Source organism: Chamaea fasciata, unplaced genomic scaffold (genome assembly GCF_029207755.1).
Source record: "Chamaea fasciata isolate MVZ Bird 193981 ecotype frontalis unplaced genomic scaffold, bChaFas1.0.hap1 SCAF_2, whole genome shotgun sequence".
NCBI lineage: Eukaryota > Metazoa > Chordata > Aves > Passeriformes > Sylviidae > Chamaea > Chamaea fasciata.
Window position 1 is genome coordinate 15,187,007 of NW_027094087.1, and position 25,927 is coordinate 15,212,933.

A 25,927-nucleotide genomic window follows, 5' to 3' on the forward strand; every position below is an offset into this window, starting at 1 on the left:
ACAAGTTTTGGAACACAGCCTTATGGCCTAATGGGGAACAAAAAAGTCCTGGTGCTATTTTGACTCATAAGGATGGGTGTGGGAATGCCTCAGGAGACTGAGAAGAAAAATAAACCATTCTTTGACCTCTGAATTGCAGATTTAAGCTCTCCACAGCAGAAAATATGACTTTTTTTTTTTTTTTCAATGAAACACACTGTTTGACATGTCTCTCTGGGCCAAAGAGTGGATATTGCAGCAGCATCTTCAGAAGAAACTGGAAAAAAAACCTGCTGACACAGCTAGGCATGACACTGCTCCCAGCCAAAAAACTAGTCAAAAGTATTGAAGCATTTTCAGGGCTGTTTCAGTTGTGCTTTCTACCTGTCTTCTGCACATAAGAAGCTCTACGTGCTCATTGCTTTCCACAAGCTTTTCTTCAAGGGATATTGAAGTGTTTCTTAAATACAGATTATTCCATTTTCTCAAAATTACAGAAGATGAAACTGAGATTAGGGAAGAGACAGAGGCCTGATCCTTTGTCCAGAACTATAGCAAAGTCCCTCCTTTAGCAGCTTACCCAGATATGATACAGTTATAAAGAATCTGGTGTAACATCATGGGAGCTGGGACAGACCCATCTGTCCCCAGAAATCTCAAATTGCAAGTGCAGCTACATTAAAGCCTTGATGCCAACCTAAATAATACCTTGTTTCTTATGGATCTGTTGAATAGATTCTTAAACATGTTGTTAGAAGAAAATGCTAATGAAACCAGTAGAGCTTCTGTTAAGTTTTAAAGTTTTCATTAATTCCATTTTCATTAAAATTCCTTTAAAAATAATCAATTTTTTTCTCCTTTCTACCTTTTCTCTTAATTTAATGATTACTTCAGTGTTGCAGACAGGTAGAATATTTTATAAAAGAAAGGTCTTATAAAATATGGATTAGGCCCTGCCACCTTAGCTAAGCAGCTAGCAATAGCTTGCAAGTTCCCAGTCGAAACAGTCTTGGGAATGAAAGTTAGTTAAAAACAAACTGTTCCTGGGTGAAAAACAGACTGCACATATATAAGATTTGTCCCATGAGAATCAGTAGAAAAAGTACGTAAACTAACTAAAAATACAGAAGTTTGATAATTATGCAAAATACCATGTACCGATCAATGAACTAAGTGTGAGTGTATTGGTAACCAATTAAGTTCAACATGGTGCCTTCTGATAATCCTATAAAATATGACCTGTACAATAAAGATTCGTCCTTTCTGCATGAGGAAAATAGTCTCATCTGACTTATTACGGCATTTTAGGAACACAGAACTCCCAAAGCCAACTGGGGAAGATAAACTCAGCCAAGAATGGGGTGAGAGAGCATTTGAGCAAGAAGAGGGCCATGGTGTCTTGAATAGCCCATCACTAGTAGAGGAATGGGGTGATCTCTTCCCCACCAGTGAGAGGGGAGAATGGATTGAGAGCAGCCCTGAAAATATGGACTTTGGGGTACTGGTGGACAAGAAACTGAACATACCTCAGCCATGTGCTCTTGCCAGCCCAAAAGCCCCTGTATGCTGGGCTGATCCCACAGTGTGGGGAGCAGGGGAGGGGAGATTCTGCTCCTCTGCCCCATTCAGGTGAGACTCCACCTGAAGAGCTGCCTCCAACTCTGGTGCCCAACATCAGAAGGACATGGAGCTGCTGGAGTGCATCCAGAGGAGGCCATGGCATGCTCTGAGGGCTGGAGCACCTCTGTTCTGGATATAGGCTAGAAGAGCTGGGGGCGTTCAGCCTGGAGTAAAGAAGGGTCTGGGGAGACCTCAAAGCGCCTGCCAGTGACTAAAGGAGCTGCAAGAGAGCTGAAGAGTGACTTGGAACGAGCCCGGAGGGCCAGGACAAAGGGGAATGGCTTCCTACTGCCAGAGGGCGGGGTTTAGATAGGGTACTGGGCGAAATTCTTGGCTGTGATGGTGGTGAGGCCTCTGGTTGCCCAGAGCAGCGGTGGCTGTCTCATGCTTGTAAGTGTTTAAGACCAGGTTGAATGTGGCTCAGAGCGACCTGGTCTAGTGGAAGGTGACCCTGCCCACGGCAGGGTGTTGGAAATGGATGAGTCTGAACGTCTCTGCCAGTCCAAACCATTCTGTGATTTTATAAAACAGGGCACGAAACAGCCTGTATAGGGGGCGGACCTCTGCTCGGTCTCCCCGCACCCAAATCCCTATCCCGTGCAGAAAGCCCCATCGCCGAGGCCAGGACCTGCCCCCTGCCCCCACCCCCCCACCCCCGCCCCCCCCGCGCCCCCGCGCCCCCGCGCCCCCCGCCCCCGCCCCCGCCCCCGCCCCCGCCGGGCCCGCCCCTCTTCCCTCCCTCCGTCTCCTCCTCCTCCCGGGCTATATATGGATACACGGCGGTACTTTCTCTTATCCGCTGGCTGCGGTGGGAGTGTGGGGTGTGGTGTTCTTCTGCGTCCCATGGCCCTACCCCAGTCTTAACCACGACTCCCACCATGAAGACCATCATCGCTGCCTACTCCGGGGTGCTCCGAGGTACCGGAGGCGGGGGGTTGTGGGAAGGGGTGGCGATGAGTCCTGGTGCCCGGAGACGGATGGTGCGGTGCGGAGCACCATTCCGGTGGTTCAGGGGCTGCGGTGGGAGCAACACCGAAACACTCAGCAGTTTTATGACATTCCCTCTTTTTTTTGGCCGCAGGAACGTTGTTCAAGGGGAATAAGGAGGGGGAAGAGCAATGTGCAGTTGCGGGAAGGCAGCTGTAGCTTTTCTTGGGTTGAGGACTACAGGTCTCTGCGCAGGTTTTGTGTTTTAGCGCCTCGGAGGCTCAGGGTGCTCTTCTGGGGCCGATGGAAACGGCTCTGGTTAGTCTTGCACATTTTGCTAAGGTGCAAACTATAGTGAGTTTGCACCTTGGCAAAATCTGGGCGTGGGGGACTTGCGTATAAACGAGTCTCCCTCCCCACTCCTTTTTTTGTCATGGTAGGAAAAGAAGTGTAGTACTTTTATCGGCACTGCGTGGCTGATAAAAAGATCAGTCTCAGCTTTATTTTCATAGAATCATTTAGCGTGGAAAAGGCCACCTTAGCAAGTCCAACTCTTTCATAATACTGTGTTCCCCACACCTACATCAAGGGGAGAGGGCAAAATGGCAACATGTTGCTGTTTTTGATGTTTTATAATGAGGACATGAAGATAGAGTGTTCAGCAGAAGTTTCGTGGTAACCAGTTCTGCCAAGTTTGCTTTAACAGCCCTCCGTGGTAGTGATTTGTTGAGAGAAATGGAATGGGTGTCAGTGGCTGACACCCGTGGTGGGCAGAGCTGTTTCAGACATCGAACACTTCCCTGCACGCTGGAACCTGTTGGTTAAAGGCTTTGGAGAGACAGTATAGTAACTCCCAAACCATAAGGTACCTTGCCTGCTTGTAAAGGCATATCAGAGAATCTTGCCGGAATAAATTCAGCAAGTCTAAATGTTTTGTATCCCTTCTGCAAGGGTGCTTATCTAGAGAAAGGTCAGGATTTGCAAACAGCGGGGGTTTTGCTGAAAATGCATTTGGACGATTTACCCTTTAATCACCCTTGTGGAGGGTCCTTGAGTGATTGGTCTGTGTTGTGTAAGGCATTTTGCACTCAAAAAGCAAACTGCTAATACCTCCTGGGATGGAGAGACCTGTGAAATGGCTTATTGATTAAACAAATCATTAGCAGAGCTGAAAGGACATGAACCTGGTGAATTAACCCCTGAGGTCTTGCTTTTGCACTGCCCTGCCCAGTCCTGGGTGTAGAGCTGCTGGTGCTCCTCTCAGCCAGAAGGATATTAGTGATTGATCTGAAGGATCAGCTGTGAACCGACTGGAGAGAAGACCTGCATGTGTTTCCTGTATTCAGATCTGTTTCTTAAAATAACTTTGCTTGCTTGCATGACTAACAGAGCACAAGTTATATTTACAGTTGAGAGAGGTCACTTGAATTAGCAGCATCTGAACTGTTAAATTGAGAGTTAACTGCAAACTAAGTGCAGAGAATAAATAATTCAGGAAACCTATAAAATATGTAGGGTTGACCTGAGACCTCAGCAGCCACCTTGTTGGCACTGGAACATTAATGATGGATCTAGGACACATGCATAATTCAAAATGGAGTGTGGTTTAGGGACAGTGATTGGCTTCATCTCTAGATAATCCTGATTAGGGATGGAAAGCTGTCTTAACTCTCCTCAGGTCAGTTTTCCTCTGAGGCATCTCGTGGGGATCCTGCAGTGATATTTGTGCTACTTAACTTGTTTCTGCCAGGGTAGACAGGGGATGTTGCCATGGTGACTGTAACATCCACCCTGCCAGTGCTGTACCCTTTTCTAGCAGGAAAGCACAGGGCTGGTTTCAAAGCTGAGCCCAGGTGCCTCCCAGAGGAGCTCTGACTTGGGCTGGGTTTTGGGGATCGTGATGTGGGACCCTGCAGATCAAAACTGGCAGAGATCATGTTGTGTAGAAGTTCATTCATGAGACCTTATGTACTGCCTGATCACGTTGGACAACTTCTCCCACTACAGAGGATGTGTAGAACAAACCCACTAGATTTCTTTTTTTTTTTTCCTACCTCCCTGAATATTTTTTTTCCAAGTATTATGCTTGTGCAAAGGGCTGACTTTGGGGTGAGCCTTTGAATGGCTCATACTGTCCTTTAGTCTTACTGCTTTCCTGGCATCTGATTTTGTCCTGGTGCCTGTAAATTTGGCTGAATTAAGTCTTATCCTATTTGAAAACAAGAAAAAAAAAACAACCAAGAAAACAAACAAATAGAGGTGCAGTCATCTGCTTCTATATCTATCCCTGTATATATGCAGAGGAATGTCCTTGGATATCAACCCAGTATTGCAAAAACCAGGGCAGATCTTGGACCAATGCCTAAGGTAAGAATAATGCTCTGAGACACCTGGTCGGGTAGGAGGGGTTGTGGTCTCCTCATCTTGACCTGCCCCCCGTTGCCCATAGGATGCCCAGGTGGTCTCCTCCTTGTGTTTCGCAGAGGAGCAAGGAAGTTTGTCTTATCCCTCTCTCCTGAGAAAAGATGCCGCTGTGGCTGGAACATTGAAAGGTGGTCCTGTGCTGAAGTGTCTTTTCTAATGTTGCTTCATCAGTCAGAAATTTGGAATGAGGAAGATGATTTTTGCTTAGCTTTACCTTGAAGTTAGTCTTACACTGCATGTGAAGTTTACCAGACCTCAGTTCTGCTCTGGGGTGGACAGCCTAGGAGCTCCTGTTTTGGGAGAACAGGATCATGGCTGGCTGCAATGAGGTATTTTCACCTTGACAGAGCTGCCTGGAGATGGAGATCTGGGCTTGCTCATATGAAACCCCCATTTCAGAGCTCTCATGTGCTCTGGACACACTGATGAGCTGTAGTAAGATGGGTCATTTTCTCATGTCCAGACCTGTTCAGTCTTGCTAACTTAAATCTAAGCTTGTTGGCTGGTCTGGGCCAATGGGGTCTTGTGGTTACATCACTTTAACCTACATACAGCTGTAAGTGTGGAGACTGAGGGCTGAGTTTAGTGCTGTGAGTAAATGCAGAGCTAGCATTAGAAATGTCATGAAAGATTTGTTTACTGGGTCTGGGGAATCCCAGCTCCTTTTTAAAAAAGCTAATACAAATTTTTATTTGCATGTCCCTGTTAACAATATTGTTGATCTTCAGTTGTAGATACACAGTACTGCAGATAAAATGGGATTGAGTAGCTTCCTGGGACAGGAGCAGACTGTTCTAAAGCTTTATATGGGGCAGGATAACTATGCTCTGTGCTGGTTACTCATTATTGTCTTAATAAATTGTTTACTGTTGAGTGAATATGCGTGTGCTTGGGGCATCCAAGTAAACTCAAGACATAAAAGAACTTGTGTTATTCAAGGGGTTTTACAGGTGCACCAGCATGCTGTGTGGGCTTCTGTTCTTGCATGGGAGGCTGAGTCCTCCTGAACAGTCTAGTACTGGTCTGTTTATCTTATCTATCTTTGCTGTGCCTCCAATTTCAGCTTCTCTGCCAAATATGTAGCTCAAAATATTTATTTGCAGCTTCTGCTTTTATGTACCTAATACGGTTTTCCTCTAAATAAGCTGTGTGAAGCAGTTTAATTCATGGCCAAGAATTAACATGATAATTTTCTGGAAAGGGTGGCGGATGAAACTTGTCTTTAACAAAGTTTCAGTGCATTTTGAGTGGTAGGTAACGCTTGTACTTGTCAGTTAATTTCTTTGTCTGACTTTTAATTAAGTCCTGCCAATTGGGTTTTTCTGGTTGCCCAGGTGTGAAGTCCTGTTTATTTCCACTCTTGGGATGTTTGATTCTACTTCCCTGCCTAGATAAATGATGTTTGTGTAATTCATCTGAAACAAACTGTGCTAGAAGAGCACCAGATGCTGAGTCCGCACTGCAGGAGTCAAATGCTTGGTCAAACCATTTACTGACTCCAGGATCTCCTTGGTAGCAACTCCTGCATTTGATGTTAAACAGAATTAAATTATAAAAATATGGTGAGCCCATCACCAGTTGCAGGATAGCTGGCTAATGTCCCTGTGCTTCCTTGGAAGGCTGCAGATGACTGCCATCTCTGAGCAGCAGGGAGGTCTCCTGAAGAAGTTGTTACTCTATCCATTGTGACAAGGAACATCCTTGGGAGCCATGCATGGCTTAATGCAGAGGGTGTCCCATCAGTACTCCAGGAAATGGGGTGCTCAGTATCTGTCTGAGACCAGGAAAGCTATTGGTAAAGTATGTCCTGTGTAGATATGGTTTGCCAAGGCTGACCCCAACTGTCATGGAATGGCTTAGGTTAGAAAGGATCTTAGTGATCATCTAGTTAAGGCTCCTCAGTCAAGCTTTCCAGTTCTGGGACAGATACCCTGGAAAATGCTCTGGGGGCTGTGCTGTGTAGCTAGCACAGGGCAAGCTACTATCTTCAGCAGTAGAAGGTGGAGGTTTGGGTTTCTTCAGGATCCAGAATACTTCCTTGGGAAAAGACTAATAGGAATGGATACAAATTATGGTTATGTCCACTGGGCCCTTTTAAACTACATTATTAGGTTAATCGGGTTTCTGAAAGTTAGAGAAAATGCCTTGGGTTTTTAATATGTGAAGGGTACTTGGTATGGGCCCACAGGTGAGCCCTTAAGAGGAAGGATTTTCTCTAATAGACAGAACTCAGGTGTCAGTGTTGGGTTCTTCTTCTGTGGCTGAGTGCCAACCCTCCCTTCCCCCCATTTCTGTTGACTTGTCAAAGCTCTTCTGCTCTGTGTCACTAGTAACTGGTCTGGTTCTCCAGAGCATGGACAATCTTTCCAGAAATGCCTCCTGGCTACTGATGCTGAAAGGAGACAAGGCTTGCATGGGCAATTGAATACACAGTGTCAGGTCTGACATGATGAACACGAAGCTCAGGACTGTCTGGAAAGGGTTGTTTTGGCACTAAAATCTGTAAATGCCCAGTTGATGAAATGGGTTAATCTGGAGTCTGCAGATTTGGTGGAAAGGTAGGCCTGATGAACTTGCCATGCTGACTGGCCACTCCCACAGTCCTTTCCTTTACTACTGGGCATCTTTCATTTCTTAACTGGGAATTAAATGTTAATATTCAAGCCATAGTAACTACTGACTTTTCTGGTGTGGAGAATCTTGTTCTCTTAGAAGGATATATTTGCTTTCAGCAAATAACTAACCCAGGACGCTTGTACAAGGGCAGGTACTTAGAGCTGTCTGCCAAACCACTGCCTTCCCTCTGTCTGCAGGAGTCGAATGTGAGTTTTATGTGGTTCAAAAAACAAGCTGACAGGTTTACTTGTGCTACCCCATACTGGTCTATTTACAGGGCTGGAAATGCCTACAATTTGTTCAAGCATCTAGAAAATGTTGAAGTACAAATTCTCATCTAGAGGAATAAACAGTTGTTCTCTTTGGGAAGAAGATAGGCATTTAGCTGGTCCAAGCTGGAGTGTTGGGTTTATGAAACCAAAGAGCTTTGGTAATGTAAATGCAGATGCTGGAAGAAAAAAACCGACACGGTGCTGGGCTTTTATTGTGAGTCACAAATAATCTGTATGAATTTTGGCTTCTTTTGAGGACATAGACATATATCCAGTGACACCACTATTGCTAAATGCTTTCTTTAAACTTATATCTAGTAATCCTCAGCTTACATCAAGTCTGTCCACATGCAGTTTTGTAAGGTTTCTGGGATAGCAAGTTCCTGGAGCTGTGGCCCCTCGGCAAGAGTTGAGCAACCTGGTCTAGTGGAATGTATCCCTGCCCATGACAGGGCACTGGATTGAGATGAACTATAAAGGTGTCTTCAAATACAAATCATTCCAAACCCGAAGATTTCTTTTACCCTTGAACAGGAAACTGGCTTTGTAAAAAAATGGGGCGAAGTTTATCCCTCACCCCAAATTTGGGGATTTGCTGGTAGATTTTACAGCATAGGATTTCTGAATCTCACTGCTAGATATTCTAGTGTGGCACATCAATGCACGATGACACATATTCTCTCCTCTCACCTCAGAAACAGGAGAACTACTTGCTGGATTCATCCTTAATACTGCACTCTATTATCTTGTAAAGAACTGCTTCCAGCTCTAGCTGTTGCTTCTACCTGGATTAGTGCTGTAGGTTTCAGTTTATTGGCAGTTGTAGTGGTATGATGTATCCTAGCCTAAAACTTGGTCTGCTTAGAGTAATTAATGCCCAATGCACTGCTAGTCCATGTAGTGTGGACTAAGCAGAACCAAGGGTCTGAACTGGGTGGTCTGGCTCTAAATTTAGACTGCAGCCCCCTGCAGTCTAAAGTATGGCTTCCCCCTGAATGTTGCCAGGGATGAGGCATCTCCCAGTAACCTGTGCCAGTGTTTCACCATCCTCACAGTAAAAAATTTCATCCTTATCTAATCTAAATTGACCTTCATTGCTATGAAACAGTTGCTTTACATATTTAAAGGATGTGCCAGTGAGAATATCTTTGTAGAAACTATCAAAAATCCTAGTACCTGCTTATACCTAGAGAAGCTATTTTTAATCACTTTCATTTGACTGAGTGTGAACACTTGCTATGCTATTACCACCAGCAGGGTCATATCTTGTCAGCAAAAACTGAACCTGTTCAATGTAATAGCTTCTTTCATACTCCTAATTACAGGCCGATCCTTAACGACAAAAGGTAATATGTAAATAAACATGAGCATGATTTGTATTTTGGCCAGTTGTTATGGTGCTTGTAAATAAAGTAATGAAGAAAAGTGATGGAAAACCCACTTGCAAGTGCTTCTTTCTGGAGATTGAGTGTATTGTAGAAGGCTGCAGTGGGTGGTTCTTACAGAAAGCGTTTCCAGTGTTTTACCCACTTCTGGTTTTTTCCCCCTTGAATATCTTGATTTTCTACAAGAGTGGCTTTCAGCTCCTTCCTTCTTATTTATTGCTTCAGGAATGCTGATAGTTTTCCTTGCTCTTAGAGCTGTGGGTCCTCAGGGCTGTATGTTGAGGTGTTGCTCAACCAGCCCTTGGGCTGCGCTGAGTAAGGCTGGAGCACAGAGCTTTCCTTAAACAGTACTGGGAGTTGTGCAACAGGCCTTGTGAAGGGTGGATGAGAATAGCTCAGACCACAGCCTGGTATCTGCTTGCCTGTGGTTTTAAGCAGCTGATCTTTATCTTACTGTGAATTCATGGGGTTCCCTCTTACCAAACACCACTTGGAGGAACTGGCAGTTTGAGGTGAGGGTATGTGTCAGGAACGTATGTTATCATCCTCTGCATTTTTATAGTCAAGTGAACAGAGGCTTGCTCAGGTGGGTACTGATGGTTACCCATTAATCCCCTCCAGTATTCTGAAAAAAGCTGGATATTGGCAGATTGCAATCCTTCCTCTTGCAGGATGCTCAAACTCTATGAAAAATACTAGCTTTTAGCAAGCCTTGCTGTAAAAGCAAACTGCACATTTATCTGAAACGTCTTACTAAATAAGTTGGATTTGATGACCCTTCCTTCTCCATTTCTATTTCAAAGGAAAAATATTGTTCCCTTCGCTCAGAGTGCAAATGTAACTTTATTCCTTTTATTTTTCTTTCTTTAGGCACAGGATCGAACGTTCTTTCTGCTCTGCAGGATTTGTTCTGGCTATTGAAATCCAGAGTAGAGAAACAACTCCAGATCATCTCTGTGCTGCAATGGGTTCTCACTTTCCTTATCATGGGTAACACCTTTTGGCCTAGAGCAAAGGGGTTTTTGCTGTAATTCTGGAAGAACTTTAATGCAAAAATATTAACTTTTACATAAGTGTTAATTACTAGATGTGTACTGCAGCAGTGTAGTTCCTGGGGTGCATGGATATTATAAACAAGTTGCACTGATATTTTCAACTCTTAATGACTTTTCCTGGCCCTAGAAAATCATATGCGCTATGGAAAGACTGACTGATGTTTAGCTCGGGTCTGTGTCTACCATGCAAATGAGGCTGAAACAATTGGCAATATCTTACTCGGCTCACTGATGGGAATATTTGCAGAGATTTCTTAGAAGCAGCTGGTAACTGATGCAAGTGATTGCAACAGGAATGCCTTCCTCTTGGCTTGGTCTCCTTCCAGGAGGTACCAGACATGGGCAAGAAGTGTTTGTCTTAGATCAGTAAAAGAGTAAAGCCTCTTTATCCCTGGGTACTTAGATTATGTGAAACCTCAGGCTACTCTGCTCCATTGAATTGTTAATAATTAAACTGGGGAATGGCTCTGCTCAGCATCTGTCTTGCTCTACCTTCTCAATTCAGTTTGTGCTAAAATGACAATGTCATTTGTGGATGGGATCCTTGGCACCCTAGTGGGATGACTGACGTAGAACTGGTGTAACCTGTGGAAGATGTGTGTAGCTGTGGGGAAAAAACCCTTTGTGTGGGCCACAAAGAAATCTTGGTGCTCATCAAGTCTGGTGAAGCAACTGCCCTACCTGGAGATATAAGAGATGCCTGGAGGCACCATTAAGGGGAGGTTGAGGTTTTCCAGAGCTCTAGAGGAGGCTGCCTCAGCCCTACGTAAGGGGTTTTTAGCCAAATCCAATTTGATGCGGATTAATGACATCACACTGAGACTAAGATTTCAGCATAGAAGAGTCAAAAGGCAAGGAGTGTAAATGGAGACTAAAATTTATTGCAACCTTGTTTTCTTCTCTCTGGTGCCTCTCCAGGTATTGCTTGCACTTTAATCCTCATGTACATATTGTGCACAGATTGCTGGGCGATTGCTGCTCTATATTTAGCCTGGCTGGTATTTGACTGGAATACACCAAAGAAAGGTAAATATTGCAGAACAGATCCTTGTTTTGTTATAGTGTCCCTGTCTCCATTTTTGAACAAAGAAGCACTTCCTTGTAATGGATGACTTCCCTTCTTAGTGGGACTTGGCTTGAATCACTAACCAAAAGCATTATTTAGTGAGGCATTTTAATGTCAGTCCTCAGCATGTGCAGTGACTACAGGTTTCATCGGTGCTGAGGGCAATACAAAATTAACACTCATTACTATTAGGCTGTTGCTGGCTTTTACTAACATATTTATAAGGCATAGGTTCTTTCTGTAGTTCAGAAAGTTCTAAAGATTCAAGACTTTTCTATCCTCCAGCTCTTGCAAGGTTCAGATTGTGATGTGATTATTAAGATGTGGGTCCTCTATGGAGTCAGTGTTGCTTCAAATTAAGCAGAAGACTTTATTTCAGAAAAAAAACCACCAAAACAAAACCCTGTAGAAGCTAGGTCTGGGAACCAGCAGTGGTAACAAGCTTTGGCAACTACTTTTATAGCCAGAGGAGCACAGTTCTCCGTTGCTTCAAGATGACTGAAATCATCCAGGATTTTGGCCTTTCCCAAAGGTTGAATTTGAGTGTTTGTAGCTTGAATTGTAGAGTTGTCTACTGTGAATTTGCAGTCAGGCTTTAATTTGCTTGAAGTACCTTGTATTCCAGAGCGTGCACTGATTTCAGTGAATGATGCAAGTGTCCCACTTGGAGGAATGAAAGTTTTGACTCCTCTAGTGAGACAGCAAACACTGGAGTCCTTTAGGCTTTTTGATGGACAGCCACGTGGACAGAGCTTTAAAAACATGGTTAATTTTTCTCAACAGGGGGAAGAAGATCCCAGTGGGTGAGAAACTGGGCTATATGGAGGTACTTCAGGGATTATTTTCCAATAAGAGTAAGTAAAAGTTTAACTTTATACCCTGGTATTTAACTCCTTTAGTGTCTTGTACTGGCACTAGTATATCTGTGACACTGGACTGTAAGTGGGACATGGCTCAGTTACTATTGCCATACTACTGCTTGTGACAGCTGTGGTTAGAAAATCTGAAATGTCTCATTGATGGTGGCAACGTGATTGCCAGAAGCTGATGTTTCTAGTGATCTTACCAGATTCCTGGAGGCAATCTGCCATCCTTGTTCATCTCTGCAGCTTCTGGAGACACTGGCACAGATTGTCCTGACAAGTGGTGGCTGCCTCATCCCTCAAAGTGTTCAAAGCCAGGCTAGATGGCGCTTGGAGCAGCCTGGTCTAGTGGAAAGTTTCCCTTTCCATGGGAGGGAATTGGAACTGGATGTTCTTTAAGGTTCCTTCCAATGCAAATCACTCTGTGATTCTCTTCTGTGCTGCAGCAGTCCTGTGTAGTGCCTGACCCTAACACTGTTCCCCTCTCATAAATCATAAAATCTAGCTCAGTTTTTGCCTGTTTTCCAGTAACACTTGTGCTCTGGGATGTATTGGGTCAGAATATCTGGGGCCCCTGTGCACCAGAAGTCTTAGCACATCACAGGCAGTGAAATTGGTCTGAGTTTGTTTGTTTTGGAGAAGTGGGTTTTCTGGTAGTGGGAATAGGTTCAGTTCTCCAGCTTTTAACTTGCTCACCGCATACTTGTATTTTTCCTGCTGTTTCAGGCATGTTGCAGAAAGAGGACAGGGCTGCCAGACTGCTCTGGGACTGCAGAATTAGCTGGATGACTTGGAAGGGAGCAGGGGTCAAATTCAGCTAGGAGGGAACTCGATCCTCCTTGGAGGGCACACAACTGAAAGGACTATTATGTCAGGTTGTTGGCAAGTTTTATTCCACTTGAGTATGAGGGAGGGACCTTGATATGGCTTTTGAGCTACTTATCCCCAAGATAGTCCAGCCTCAGAAACCAGCAGGGAATCCAATTCCAGCAGGATGCCAAAGGAGCTTAGACAGGATTCTTCCTTTGCAAAGTCACTTGAACTCGCAGGGTGCCTGAACATGCTGCCTGAACAAGCCTTTTGTTGTTCTCTTAGAAACATAGAACTGTTTAGGTTGGAAAAGACCTTTAAGAGCAAGTCTGACTATTAGCCCAGCACTGCCAAGTTCACCATGAAACTTGCTGTTGTTAACAGGTAATCCTTGACAAGTCTAAGTGTACGTGGAAAAAGTTGCTACGCCTGCACAAGCTGGAAGTCAGCCTGGATCTCATGGCTGACAGAGAACTGAGCAGGCTCTGCTGTTGAAGATGGGTCGCAGATGTGTTGTGTTCTAGTACCAAGTCCTCAGTGCTGCACTAAACACTGCTGCCTTGGATATTGCTGAAATGAGCTCTGTTATGCTGCGGACTTGATTCCAAAGAGTCATCTGTAGTGCTGGTTCTGCTGTTCCATCATTCCTTTGAGGGCACATTTATTCTTGTCTTCATGGAAATATGCTCTGCAGAGGCCCTGCAGGTTGCATTCACTGTGGATATTAAAAGTTTGTCAAAGAGCTGGGGGGTTTTAGTAGGTATAGAGATGAGATGGGGTAGATTAACTAAACTTTGCAGCAGTTTTTAAATAAATACTTGCCAGTTCACATACCCCATTTGTGAGAACTCCTTATGGGTGTAATTCCTTTGTCACTAAGGGTGAGAAGTTGTGCAGGGTTTATGAAGTCTGCTGGTAATTCACATGCAAAGGGCTGACAGCTGGGAGATGACTCCTGCATGTGTTTTGGGGGAACAGCTAGCTAGCTTCAGGGTTGGTAAAAGCTGCTACAGTGATAGAGTGGTGCTGGAGGTGGTTTTCTGCAGTTATGGGACCGACACATGGACAATGCATTGGCATGAATAATATTTCTGGATATTAGGAATGGTAGCAAGAATGAGAACGCCTTGGGCTTGCCAAGAGCATGGGATCTCCTGGGTTAAACTAGTTACCTGTTCTTGGACAAGAGGGAGACGGGTCTACAGAGGATTACTTGTTTATATGTTCTCTCTGCAAAAATCCCTTTTACTGGTTCCTGATCTGTGTAATGGCTCAGTAGGGCTTGGTTCGTGTCCCAGGCTTGTGGTTTGTCAGGGCAGTCCTCTGCTGCATCTTATCCTGTGCCATGTGTCTGCTGGGCACTGCAAGGACAGATCACACCAGTGACAGTCACACTGGTGGCACTTGTAATGCTGAACTTGGCTCCATCAAAGTCTGCATATAGAGTTGTGGTAGCTGCATCCATACCTGCACAGGTACAAGCTGTGTTGGGCTATCAGCTCAGATTTAATTCATAGAATCACAGTACAGTTAGAAGGGATCTTAAAGTTCATTTAATTCCACATCTCTGCCATGGTCAGGCAGGCATTAGACCAGGTTGCTTCAAGCCCTCTGTAGCCTGGCCTTGAACACATCCAAGGATGGGGCAGCTACAGGTTCTTCGGGCAACCTGTGCCAGGGCCTCACTATCCTCACAGGGAAGAATTTCTTCCTATTTGGCTTGCTGTATTAGAGCAGCTGTGTGAGAATCAAGCTCTGCTCTGATGTTTGTGCTGATTAGGCTGGTCTCACTGGAGTTAGCACCGCCTCCCAGCCTGAAACACCAGGACTATTGTACCCATACCTGGAGATAGGAGTTCATGTTTTGTAATACCAGGTGGATTTGGAAAGCAGCCTGAATCTGGCCAGTGGTTGGCCACATTCTCTGGGGCTTCATGCAGCTGCTCTGATAGTAATGAGCTGTTTTAGGGCAGTAGAAGCTTAAGTTTGTCTGTTTAATGGCTGGCCTTGTAAATAGTGTTTTAAGCTAAGCAGTGCATGAAGTGGCTGAGGAATGTTCAAGTGAACTGAGTCCTGGACCTGAAATGACAGGTGAAGCCTAAGCCCTTGTAGGTGTATGCATGGGGCTGGACTGGAGCAAACATCAATCTGAATACACCATCTCCATCTCATGCTGTTGATCCCGGCCTCCTAAGCACATACTGCTGATCTGAGGATGTCATCCTCAGATCTAAAGGGTTTGTGTAGGTAAAGAAGCTTCACCTGAACATGTGAACATCTCCATGTGCAATAGGACTCCAGGTAGCGAGGGCTTCAGACCTTTGGCTCACCTTTGTCACTGTGAGCACTTCAGGTATGTGCAGGGAGACCTGCTCACTGCAATGGGAGAGTGGGCATCTGGCTGGAGCAGGAATTGCTGCCAAAAGTGTCTTTTTTCTTTTTCCCTCAATTTGTCTTGAATTCTGTGTCTTGGCTAGCTTCCTGGCAAAGCACCTCCTTAATTGTTGTGCATGAGTTACAGAATAGAAATAGAAGGGTTTGATTGCTGTGTCTTAACCTAGTGTAGTAGAAGGCATTCCAGCCCAGTACAGGGGTTTAGAACAAGCTGAGCATTAATGTCCCTTCCAACCCAAGCCATTCTGTGAATTTGTGACATATATAATACTGGGAGCCTGGCAGGGCATCTTCAGGTCCTGGCTTGTACTGCTAGGAAGGTAAGAGAATTTCTTCCATATGTTGTAGCGTGTGATGCGGCTAAGTACAGTTGTTGGGTTGTTTTCCAAGCTTACATGCTCATGGGACCTGCTGCTTGGATCCTGCAGGATGAGCTCTGGTTTTCTGCTCTCTGCATGCTTCCATAGTCAGTGCTGCTCAGCTCCCACCCAAACAATTGATTTTTTTTTCCCGCTCTTTGGCACCTGGTGCTGAGCAGCAGTGGTTCTGCAGTCCCCTTTCTCCACTACTGAATGTGCCACTGTTCCTAAAAATAAAATTGGCAATATGGCTCTTTAGCTGTATCTGGCACTCAAATATTAACACTTGTTTTCTTTGCACTATTGCACTGGGGTACTGCTTCTATAGGCTGGCTTAGTTCTGTGTAAAGAGATCTGTTACTATTAGACAGGTGGATGGACTTTGCTCCCAGTAAAACAGGCTTGGTCTCTAACAGCAGCTGGGAACAGGCGTGTTAGTGCAAGGGGGTGAAGGTTCAGCTTCTCTCCCAGTACTGATCGTCTGGCTGAGATGCAGCAGGGATGTGCTGACTGCCTCATCATGGGAGCACCAAGGCTCCAAAGAGCTGTGTGGGACTGAAGAAGACCTTGAAGGCAAAAGGAAAAACTAGTTGGAGGTTCAGAACAGAGTTGCAATAGTTTCAGTGACAGGTACAGCAATTCCTTGGGGCAACCTGATAACGCTGCTTCTCTAAGGGAGGAGGGATTCAAAGAACCAGCAGTGAGTGATCAGCCTTCTGAAGAGAGGCATGGAATCATAGAATGGTTTGGACTGAAAGGGACCTTTAAATGCATTCTAGTTCCAAAGCCCCATCTTGTGCACTTCACTGTCTATACTCATGCTTGAGTTTAGAAATACATGATTTACACTAGTTCAAAAATTCCTGCTTCTAGATTAAATTTAGGGAGAGATAAAAGTATTGGCAAGTCAGACCCTTCCTGGGCTGAGTTTGTGCATTAGCAGATTTCTCGCCCTTACTTTGCCTGCTTTTCAGTGTTTGCATTTTGTTCTCACCCAGCTTCAAGAAACTATGTATATTTTTAGAATTTGTCTATTTTGTTTACATATTTCTCCTCTGGGAGGAGAAATGTGATTGATGGTGGTGTCCACCAACGAGATCAAAGAGGTGGCAACCTGTGTAGCCAATCTTTTGCCTTCTGATCAAACTGTATCTAAGATGGAGTCAAAAAATTAGGGATAGGACTTTTCTGCTGACCTTTCTGCTGGCTGCCTCATTCTTTCATGTCCCAAAGAGCAACACAGATTCAAGGCCTCCACTTGCAGAGAAGTGCCCAACCCTGTCTGATGTCTGTTGGTCTTAGGTTCCCTGGCTTCACTTGGGTGGAAGAACACATAGAATCACTAAGGCTGGAAAAGACCTTAAAGATTGAGTCCAACTATTCCAGTGCCTTTTGGGTAATTTTGCCCTAATACCTAATCTAAACCTCCCGTAGTTGACGCAGCTACTTGAGGCTGTGTCCGCTTCTTCTGAGACTTTTTACCTGGGAGAATAGACTGACCCTCACCTGCACTCTCCATGTTTACCTTCTGTGAGCCCCTGTGTTGTGGGGCAGGTGTAGAGTGCAGCCTGCGTGGGACAAATGGGAAAAGCACATATGTATGAATACCAGGCTAAATCTCTGCCTCTCTCCCTTGCCATCATTGGTTAGTTGAATCCCTGCATACCCCTTGCCCAGCTCCTGCAGTGATGTGGTTGGTTGTCATGGGTATTGCCAATCCTATGGCTCCATAACAGGAGCTCTTGGAAAACAGCCACAGCGGTAAGGCTGCAACTTGGCTGGGGCTCCTATGAGATATCCAAGCAATGGGCTCCACTGGCATCTGGATGTCCTTGCATGTGGTGGAGGGGCTGGAGCAGGAGAACAGCATGTCTTCAATATGTGTGGCTGTGCCAAGCTCAACATGCAGATGCCTCATGCTCCAGAATGACAAGGACAAACCCTCTTTCAGCTGTCTTTCCTATTAAAAGGAGCTGTGCTTGGTGCAGGTGAGAGATGAGGCTTGGGAATTATCACCTTGCTCTAACAGGAGCTTTAAGAAAGGAGTGTCTGCTCTTTGTCCAGCCAAACTTGCATGTCTGTATCTACTAGGCCTTTATTCAAAAAGTCAGAATACTGTCTAGGTTGGAAAAGTCCCCTAAGATCATCAAGTCCAACCATTTTGCCCAGAGTGCCAAGGCCACCACTAACCCATGTGCCCAAGTTCCACATCCTTTACAAAGATTTTAACTCCCTTCAGGAATGGGAAGTCCACCACTGCCCTGGATAGCCTGTTGTGAAAGTCTCTCTACATCTGAGCAAGAACTGATAGATGGAGGGGTTGCTTACCATTGCTGCTTTTTTATTTTTTATTTATTTATACTTTTTTTTTTTATTGCTGCTTTTTTCCTGGAGATTTGTTTTTGGTCTTTAGTCTGTGATCCCTGTTACTCGTAACTGATCAAGGGGACAGCCCTTCTACCCTGGCAAGTGAAAGCAAAGTCATCTACTAATTGGGAAAGAAGGGAAAGGGAATGAAAGGATGACTTGATGTGATAGAGGCAGTGGGGCTCTGCAGAGCTGTTGCAACCACAAGCCTCTGTGCCCTCTTCCTGAAGCTCTACATCATCATAAAGCCAGAGGAAATTGTGAAGAGGGCCAGTCAACTTGCGGAACCTGCTGCTGCATCCTGCCTATATCACAGCTACTGTTTTAAATAGCACAGGAGCTGTAACTTCATCTAGGGGCAAGACTGAGAATGAGGAGGAGGGAATCAAGTTTCTAAGCGTGCTGCTTGAATGTGTGTTGCAATGGAACTTCAACTCCCTGTAGCATGGTCCAACAGAATGAACTTGTGTAGTGCCAAAACACTTCTTGTCCAAGGCAGCGGGGTGGGTAATGCTGGTGTGACATCTTGGAAATCTGGAGGTTTTTTTCCTATGGGAACCGATGCAGAGTGGCCTTTGCATATACAGTTTGAGAGATGGGGTGCCAAAGCTTCAGCTTGTAGGTCTGAGAGCTGCTGGGGTGTTGCAGTTGGCAAAATGTGGCACTGTTGCAGCCTGAAGAGATGTTTAGATTAGGTATTAGGAAGAGATTGACTCTTAGGGTAGTAAGGTCCTGGCACAGGTTGCCCACAGAAGCTGTGGCTGCCCCATCCCTGAAAGTGTTCAAGGCCAGGGTGGACAGGGCTTGGAGCAACCTGGTCTAGAGGAAGGTGTCTCTGCCCATGGCAGAGGTTTGGAACTGGAAGATCCTTAAGGTCTCTTCCAACACCAACTATTCTAACATATGAAAAAAAATTAAATTTGATCTCTATTGTAGTAGGATGATGCAGCAGCCCTGTGTGTTTTGTGCTGTGTACTTCCTCAGACTGCATGTGTACTGCCTGGGGAAGATGCTCTGACACGTGGGATGCTGCTCCTACCTATAGCATCAAAAATGCCCCCTCTGGCAGTAGTGGTACCTGGGAATAGGTTGTTCCGTGCTAGCTAAGACAGCTGTGGAGAGTTTATGCTGTGCAAACAGAGGAGCAAAGGGTTAGGAATATTTCACAGCCTGAGAACAATATGATCACAACTCCTAGAGCATGTCCTGCAGGAATCAGAGATGGCTTGAAGTGTCTTGTTGCCCCTTTGGCATGTAGGCCAGGGCAGAACCTCTTAAAAGGAGGGATAGTTTCCAGTAGTCACCACTCTTCTGCACATTTTCCCACTTGGAAGGTAGCCAACAGGCCCATTAACTGGTTGGCTCTTATTTTCAGGCATTAAGTGAACTTGCTTCTGCTATGAGACAGTGATATTTATGTTCTTTCCCCCTCATACTGGGATATGAGCCACTAATGTGCTGAGAGAGGGCCTGGAAGGAGGTGTAGCTGTGGCTAACAGGACTGAAGAACTTGGTTGGTGTGGGCAAGAGTTATGTAAGAATTCCTTAGGAAGGAGCAGAGAAGCAAAAGGCCCAGGCTGCAGCAAGCCATGCCCTATTCCTAGTTGGCTGACAGGCTTCTTGTGTCTGAGATCAGCCTGTTTATCCTGCTCCCTCTGCTCTGGAAATAGAAGTCTAAATGGCTGCTCCTACCAGAGCCTCTGAAATCGAGGAGAGCCCATACATGAGCTCTTAGGCTGTTCTCCATGCTGGGAAGAGAGACAAAACCGGGGGGATATGACTTCTTTTTGCTTCTCCCATTTTTATTTGCTACCTGAAAATATCCATCTTCAATTGAGCTACTTTTTTCTTCCCTAGCTGGTTAAAACCCACAATCTGCTGACCAACAGGAATTACATTTTTGGGTACCATCCACATGGCATCATGGGCTTGGGTGCCTTTTGCAACTTCAGCACAGAGGCCACAGGTGTCGGCCAGAAATTCCCTGGGATCCGACCATACCTTGCTACCCTGGCTGGGAACTTCAGGATGCCCATATTGAGGGACTACTTAATGTCTGGTGGTAAGTGCAATCTCCTGATGCCGTTTCTGCTCATGCTCTTGGCTCTGAGCTGTCTTTACCTCTTTCAAGTGAAAAACTGTGTTGGTAGCTCATGCAACCACTTCCTTCCAGTCTGTCACATCTGTAAATTTAGTTGTGTTGCTTAAGTTTCCATGCAAATTTTTTATTTTAAAAAACCATCTTCAATCTGTTCAGTATGACTGGCAGACAAGTCTTGTAGCCAGCCAGAGCTGCTTTCTCCTTTTTGGAAGGAACGTGGGAGTAGGCTTTAGCAACATCATTGCTGGCTTGGCTATCCCTGAATATTGTGGTTAAACCAGAGGAAAATTATGCTTCCTCTGTTGCTAGGATCTAAGCAAGACTACAGGTATGATGAAGTTAACCTTCTGAAAGCCATAATTTGTCTTCGCTTTCCTATACTAGAACTAAACGGTGCTGATACAAAGGCCTTAACATCACTTGGAAAGTGCTGATAATTCCCTCAATTCTTTTTTCTGTGGACGAGCCATTTCCAGGTGGAATTGTAACAAATCCTAACACTGTACCAATACACATAGTTGGTTTACAGCTTGTATGAATTCTTAATTTTACAGCCTACTAGAGTTTGAGGTACAGCAGGGATCCTATAAGGCATGAGGGGTGACCTGAAAACGCTATATACTGTGTGAATGTACTAAATAGCAGAATTTATCTATTGCCACTTGACTCCATGTCTCATTGCAATTTCTGAAGGAACTACTTGGTGCTGTGAGCAGCAGTAATCTCCTCCTGCTAAGTGTGAAAGAGCTGAACATAAATCTGTTGCCAGGCCTGTCTAGCCAGCATGAGTCTTGGTGTGGACAATAGGACAAAGCTGAAAGTTGGAGCAGTAAGTATAGCCTGAGTTTTTCAGAGGAAAAATGGTCAGAGATGTAGTGTGCTGAAGGAAACTAATTCTTCATCCTCAGTTCCAGCTGATCTGTCTCAAATGTGGTCTGTTCTGTTCTTATCTGGAGCTGGGAGAGGTGATTACCCTGATGCCCAGATAGACATCATGGCTGGCAGACTTGTCCAGGGCCTGTTCATCATTTAGTTCTTGGCTCAAGCAATCAATATCATGAGTGTAATAGGGCAATGACCTAAAGTACTCAGATTAGATGTGTTGTGTGATGGGAATGTAAGCGATGGCATCCCACTTCTCCTTGGCTTATTCTGGCCAAAAAAGTGAGGCAGGAGCAAGCTTGGACACCAATTGTAGGATAAAAGCAAGAGTTTACAGAGCAATCAAATTTCTTCACATTTTTTAAGCAATACAAAGGAAATTAGAGGTGCTATCTTTGGTTTTCATTTCCCTGGAGTGGGGACAGGTGCTTTAGGGCAGAGATTGCTTATTAAAGGTGAAGGGAGGTCCTGCTCTTTCCAGTGTGGAATAGCGGGAAAGACCTTCACAGACACTTTCCTCAGAGTATGGATTTACGTAAACACTCTGTCCTGTAAATTCCAAGAGCTTCAAATCTGTCTTAAAGGTTTGTCCATTTATTCTTTTTATGTCACTAAAGTATTCTCCCACATCTATTCCACTACCTAATTTTGCTGAGGAATGGGTCAAAATCAGACTCATCCATCAAAATAACACAACTGCTTTCTTCCTCACTAAAGGTAAACCAAATCCTACTGTAAAGTTTACATGGAGGGAGGATGTCTGACACCAATGCCTTTGATATCCCTAGGCATAGAAAATCCTTGCTGAAGTCTTTAGATAAAGGAAAATTTTTGAGAGCTGATGTTTGTGGAGTTTATGAACAAGTCTAGTACTGCCAGGTCTATGAACTGCTTGTTTAGTTGAAGAATAGGTTGCCTGTTAATACTACCCTCTCTAACAACAGGGAGATTGGACAACTCAACCTGCAACTGAGGCATAAACTTTGTGCTGTAAGTAGAAGATCCTGAATTCACCAGCTAATCTCATAGCATGACCCTTGTGTCTGTCTCCTTAATCCAGGTATATGTCCTGTGAACCGTGACAGCATAGACTACATCTTGTCCAAGAATGGCAGTGGCAATGCCATCATCATTGTGGTCGGAGGGGCAGCAGAATCCCTGAACTGCACTGCAGGGAAGAACTCTGTGACACTGAAGAACCGGAAAGGATTTGTGAAACTGGCTCTACGTCATGGGTAAGGGGCAGCCTCAGTGCTGGAGCAGTACTGCTACCATGGAAACACAGTGGAAGGTGCTTTTTATTTGAGCAACTTGGTCTAGGTGACGATGTCCCTGCTCAATGCAAGGGGATAGGACTAGATGGCCTTTTAAGGTCCCCTCCAGCCCAAACCATTCTATGATTCTGTTCCCTGAAGCAGCTGATAACCTTGGAGGGATTCTCCTTTTTGCAGTTTTGCTGTGTTGTGTGGAAGTTTGCCCAGAGGATCAGACATGAGTGTCCTTTGGCTTCTGCCCCTGAGCAAGGTACAAGGGTAAGGGGATCCCTGGGACAGCAGGAGGCTTCCAGGGCAAGGAGAGGCAGTGTCATTATGGGGTGATTACCTATGCAGCCCCCTGATCACCATGTGTCTGAAAGGAGATGGCCATCAAAAATAGGAGTTGAGTATATATGGAAGCATGTCCAATGCCTGACTGCACAATGTTCCACAGGCCCATTGTCAGTACAATTCTCTTGTATGCCTTCACAGTGTATCTGTTATGTCATGCCAAGTCTGTCTGGCTTATGTCAGTACCTTGTGCTGTAAAAAAAGCTCTGGGCAATGGTACCAGCAACTGTGCAGCCTGGCAGAACACACAGCAGCAAGTGTGGGGCTGTCAAATGAACCACAGTCCAGGGGGTGGGGTCCTGAATCTTTCTGTCTTTCTAGAGCAGACTTGGTTCCTGTCTACTCCTTTGGGGAGAATGAAGTGTACAAGCAGGTGATCTTTGAAGAGGGTTCCTGGGGAAGATGGGTTCAGAAGAAGTTCCAGAAGCACATTGGCTTTGCTCCATGCATATTTCATGGCCGTGGCCTCTTCTCCTCTAACACCTGGGGGTTGTTACCTTACTCCAAGCCCATCACTACTGTTGGTAAGGTTTTGGTATAAACATGCTGTGTGTCTCTCTAGGTTGCAGAATACTTGAGTCTATGCTGTATACCTACTGTGGTTTGGTCTTGGGGTCTTGACTATAAAATGGCTTTCCCTTCTATATAAAACCTTCCAGCAAAACTGAGAATGAGCTAGAAGAGTTTCCAGAGGTTACAAGCCTTCAATCAATGTTCTACTTCCAGGCAATTTTGCAAGAGAGCTCTTTTTTGGGGGAAAAGGCTGTAGCTCTACTTTCTTTGGCCTTGGATAGCTAAAGTCAGAAGCAAGCTGGCCCCCCATGCTCCACTGGAATGCATGTCTGACAGCTGAATATTAAAGCCAATTCTAAAACTTGTATTTGAGTCTTGCAATGCAAAGCAGCGAGGCTTTGAGGGAGGGGGAAAAAAGGTCAGCTTTGCTTTTGTGTTGTGTATAGGGGAATACATAAGAAGAAATTACTCTTGGCTCCTGTTAATTGAGGAGGGATTTATCACTCTGCTGTAAACAGAAGGGAACTTCCTAGCCACCTTAAACAGCAGAAGCATTTGTGTAGCTAAAGTAAATCTGGTATTGCTACAGATGTGATGTGTGTCCTTGTTGTGGGACAGTTGTGCTTCAGAGCCTGGTAAAACTGGGAGGAATCAGGCAAGCCTCTGCTATAATGGCAAACTGTGCTGTGCCAGAATGGATGTGCTGAGCTACCAGAGCTGTATCTATAGAGGACAGATATCCAGGTTGTAGGAGCATTTAAGCTAATGTGGATTTGTCCGTTTTTTATCAGTTGGAGAGCCCATCACCATCCCCAAAATCGATAATCCCTCCCAGAAGGATGTGGACTTCTACCATAGCATATATGTCGACTCCCTGATTGAACTCTTTGACAAATACAAGAGCAAATTTGGCCTGCTGGAGACTGAGGTCTTGGAAGTCAACTGAAGGCACTGGCTCAGCAGCACCTTCTCTCAGAACCAACACATCGTTTCCAGGAGTCCAAGCTGTCATTGTGTACTTGAAAGCATGTGTGGGTGTATGTATCCTTCAAAGCAAGTGCTTAAAGTATTGCTAGACCACTTTAAAAAATAATAAAGGCTTTGCTTTAGAGAAATCCCATTACAAACATCTTTTTATACCAAAAAAAAAAAAAAAAGCACAACTCCCCATTGCTGGGAGGATTTGGATGAGTTAAATGATTGCCGTTGTAATCTGCTATATAATGCTGTTGGATCATCAGCAAGGGATTAGAAAAATTCCTACAGCTACTGTACCCACTAGCACAAGCAGTTTTGGGATAGTAGGATCCATCTGGTTTTCAGCCTAAGAAGCAGAAGGTTGATTTGAGCAGCGTGGCAGTTTTACGAGTGTGTTGCACAAGAGCCCTGTTGAGACATGCTTATGTAGCACAAAGGTATTTCCACTTTGGAAAAACCCTTTCTGGAGGTACAGTTAGGCTGCCAACCCCCCTGGTGTGGCATCTATGCTGAATGGTGCAGGGAACCAAGTGGGAAGTGTCAGATGAACCTTGATCTGTAGTGTAGTGGATGATTTTGTGGCTGTAAATTCACCACTGTATTTGAAATGTCAGTTCGAAAGCAGGTATGTCCTAGATGCTGCTTGCACAGAGGCTTGTATCTGGAAATACGTGACTTTTTCATAGCCACAAAACTCCAAGGATAAGCTCTAGGAGCAATGGGATGGTGCAGTCGTGTAGCCCTGGTGTTGCAGACCTTTAGGGTAGCCTGTAGGGGGAAAATGCAGTGGGATTATTGATGCAAGTGCTCTGGATCCCAGAAGTATTTGAGGAAATCTACAAGTAACTTCTGGCCTGGAGATAGCTCCTAATTACTCCATCCAGTGAATGTAAAGGAGTAGCCTTTGCACACATAGGATTCAAAGTAAGATACTTTTAAAAGTATTTAGAAAATGTTTATGTGGATGTCAACACTGCTTGTAGTGAGATTACTAGAGAGTACAATTTATTTATGTGTGAACCTGAAACACTGCACTACTTGGATGTCTGACCTGCCTTTTCAACCATTCAGTTGAGTGTATCTTGAGCTCTAAAATGTGCCTTTCTTCCATGCAAGAGGATGGTACTTCACATTCCTGGAATCTTGCCTCTAAAGACAAATATTCATCTGTCATATTTGATAGATTGTTGTATTACAGAGTATCAATTTTTGTACAAATTTCTAGAAATAAACTTGGGCAAAAATAGTGGGCTGCTTTGGTCCCTTCAGTGTTGCAGGGTTTGTGGCTGGTATTACAGCAGTAGTTTGTGGTGATTGCAGTTGTGCCTTTTTTCCTATGGGGAAAAAAAATGGTTTGTCTCTACAAAAGCAGACTCTCACCAAAATCACTGTCTCTGGAAGTGTGTAGTGGTAGACCTGGAAGAGTTAGATTAAGGGTTGGACTTGACCGTAAAAGTTTTTTCCAACCCTGATGGTTCTGTTCTACCATCTGCATTTTCCCTGCATGGGGCAGCCAGGATAGTTTAAGCAAATCTTTGTGGTTTAAGGTTGGGGTTTTGCCTGGGAGTGTACAAGGAGCTGAGGCAGCCTCCATCTGTGGACCTCCTTCACTGAGCAGAAACAGAAAGCACATACCCTATTGCTCCTTACAGCAGATTACTTTGGGTTTTGTTGCTGAAAATGTTGGATTGCATCCCTGGTCTTCAGGT

At 44.8% G+C, this 25,927-nt stretch overlaps 1 protein-coding gene across 2 annotated transcripts; it reads left to right on the forward strand.

Moving 5' to 3' along the window:
• Positions 1-2,372: 2,372 nt before the first annotated feature.
• Positions 2,373-25,464, forward strand: DGAT2 (diacylglycerol O-acyltransferase 2). Of its 2 annotated transcripts, none has more exons than XM_066208705.1 (8): positions 2,373-2,517; positions 10,094-10,213; positions 11,197-11,304; positions 12,128-12,198; positions 19,995-20,199; positions 22,181-22,355; positions 23,049-23,251; positions 24,032-25,464. In XM_066208705.1, exons 1-8 carry the CDS (start codon positions 2,478-2,480, stop codon positions 24,184-24,186), a joined length of 1,077 nt encoding a protein of 358 aa, XP_066064802.1. In that variant the 5' UTR covers positions 2,373-2,477; the 3' UTR covers positions 24,187-25,464. The 2 variants fall into 2 exon arrangements, with proteins under 2 accessions (XP_066064802.1, XP_066064811.1); XM_066208714.1 differs by lacking the exon at positions 2,373-2,517 and adding an exon at positions 2,703-2,781.
• The last annotated feature ends 463 nt before the right edge of the window (positions 25,465-25,927 follow it).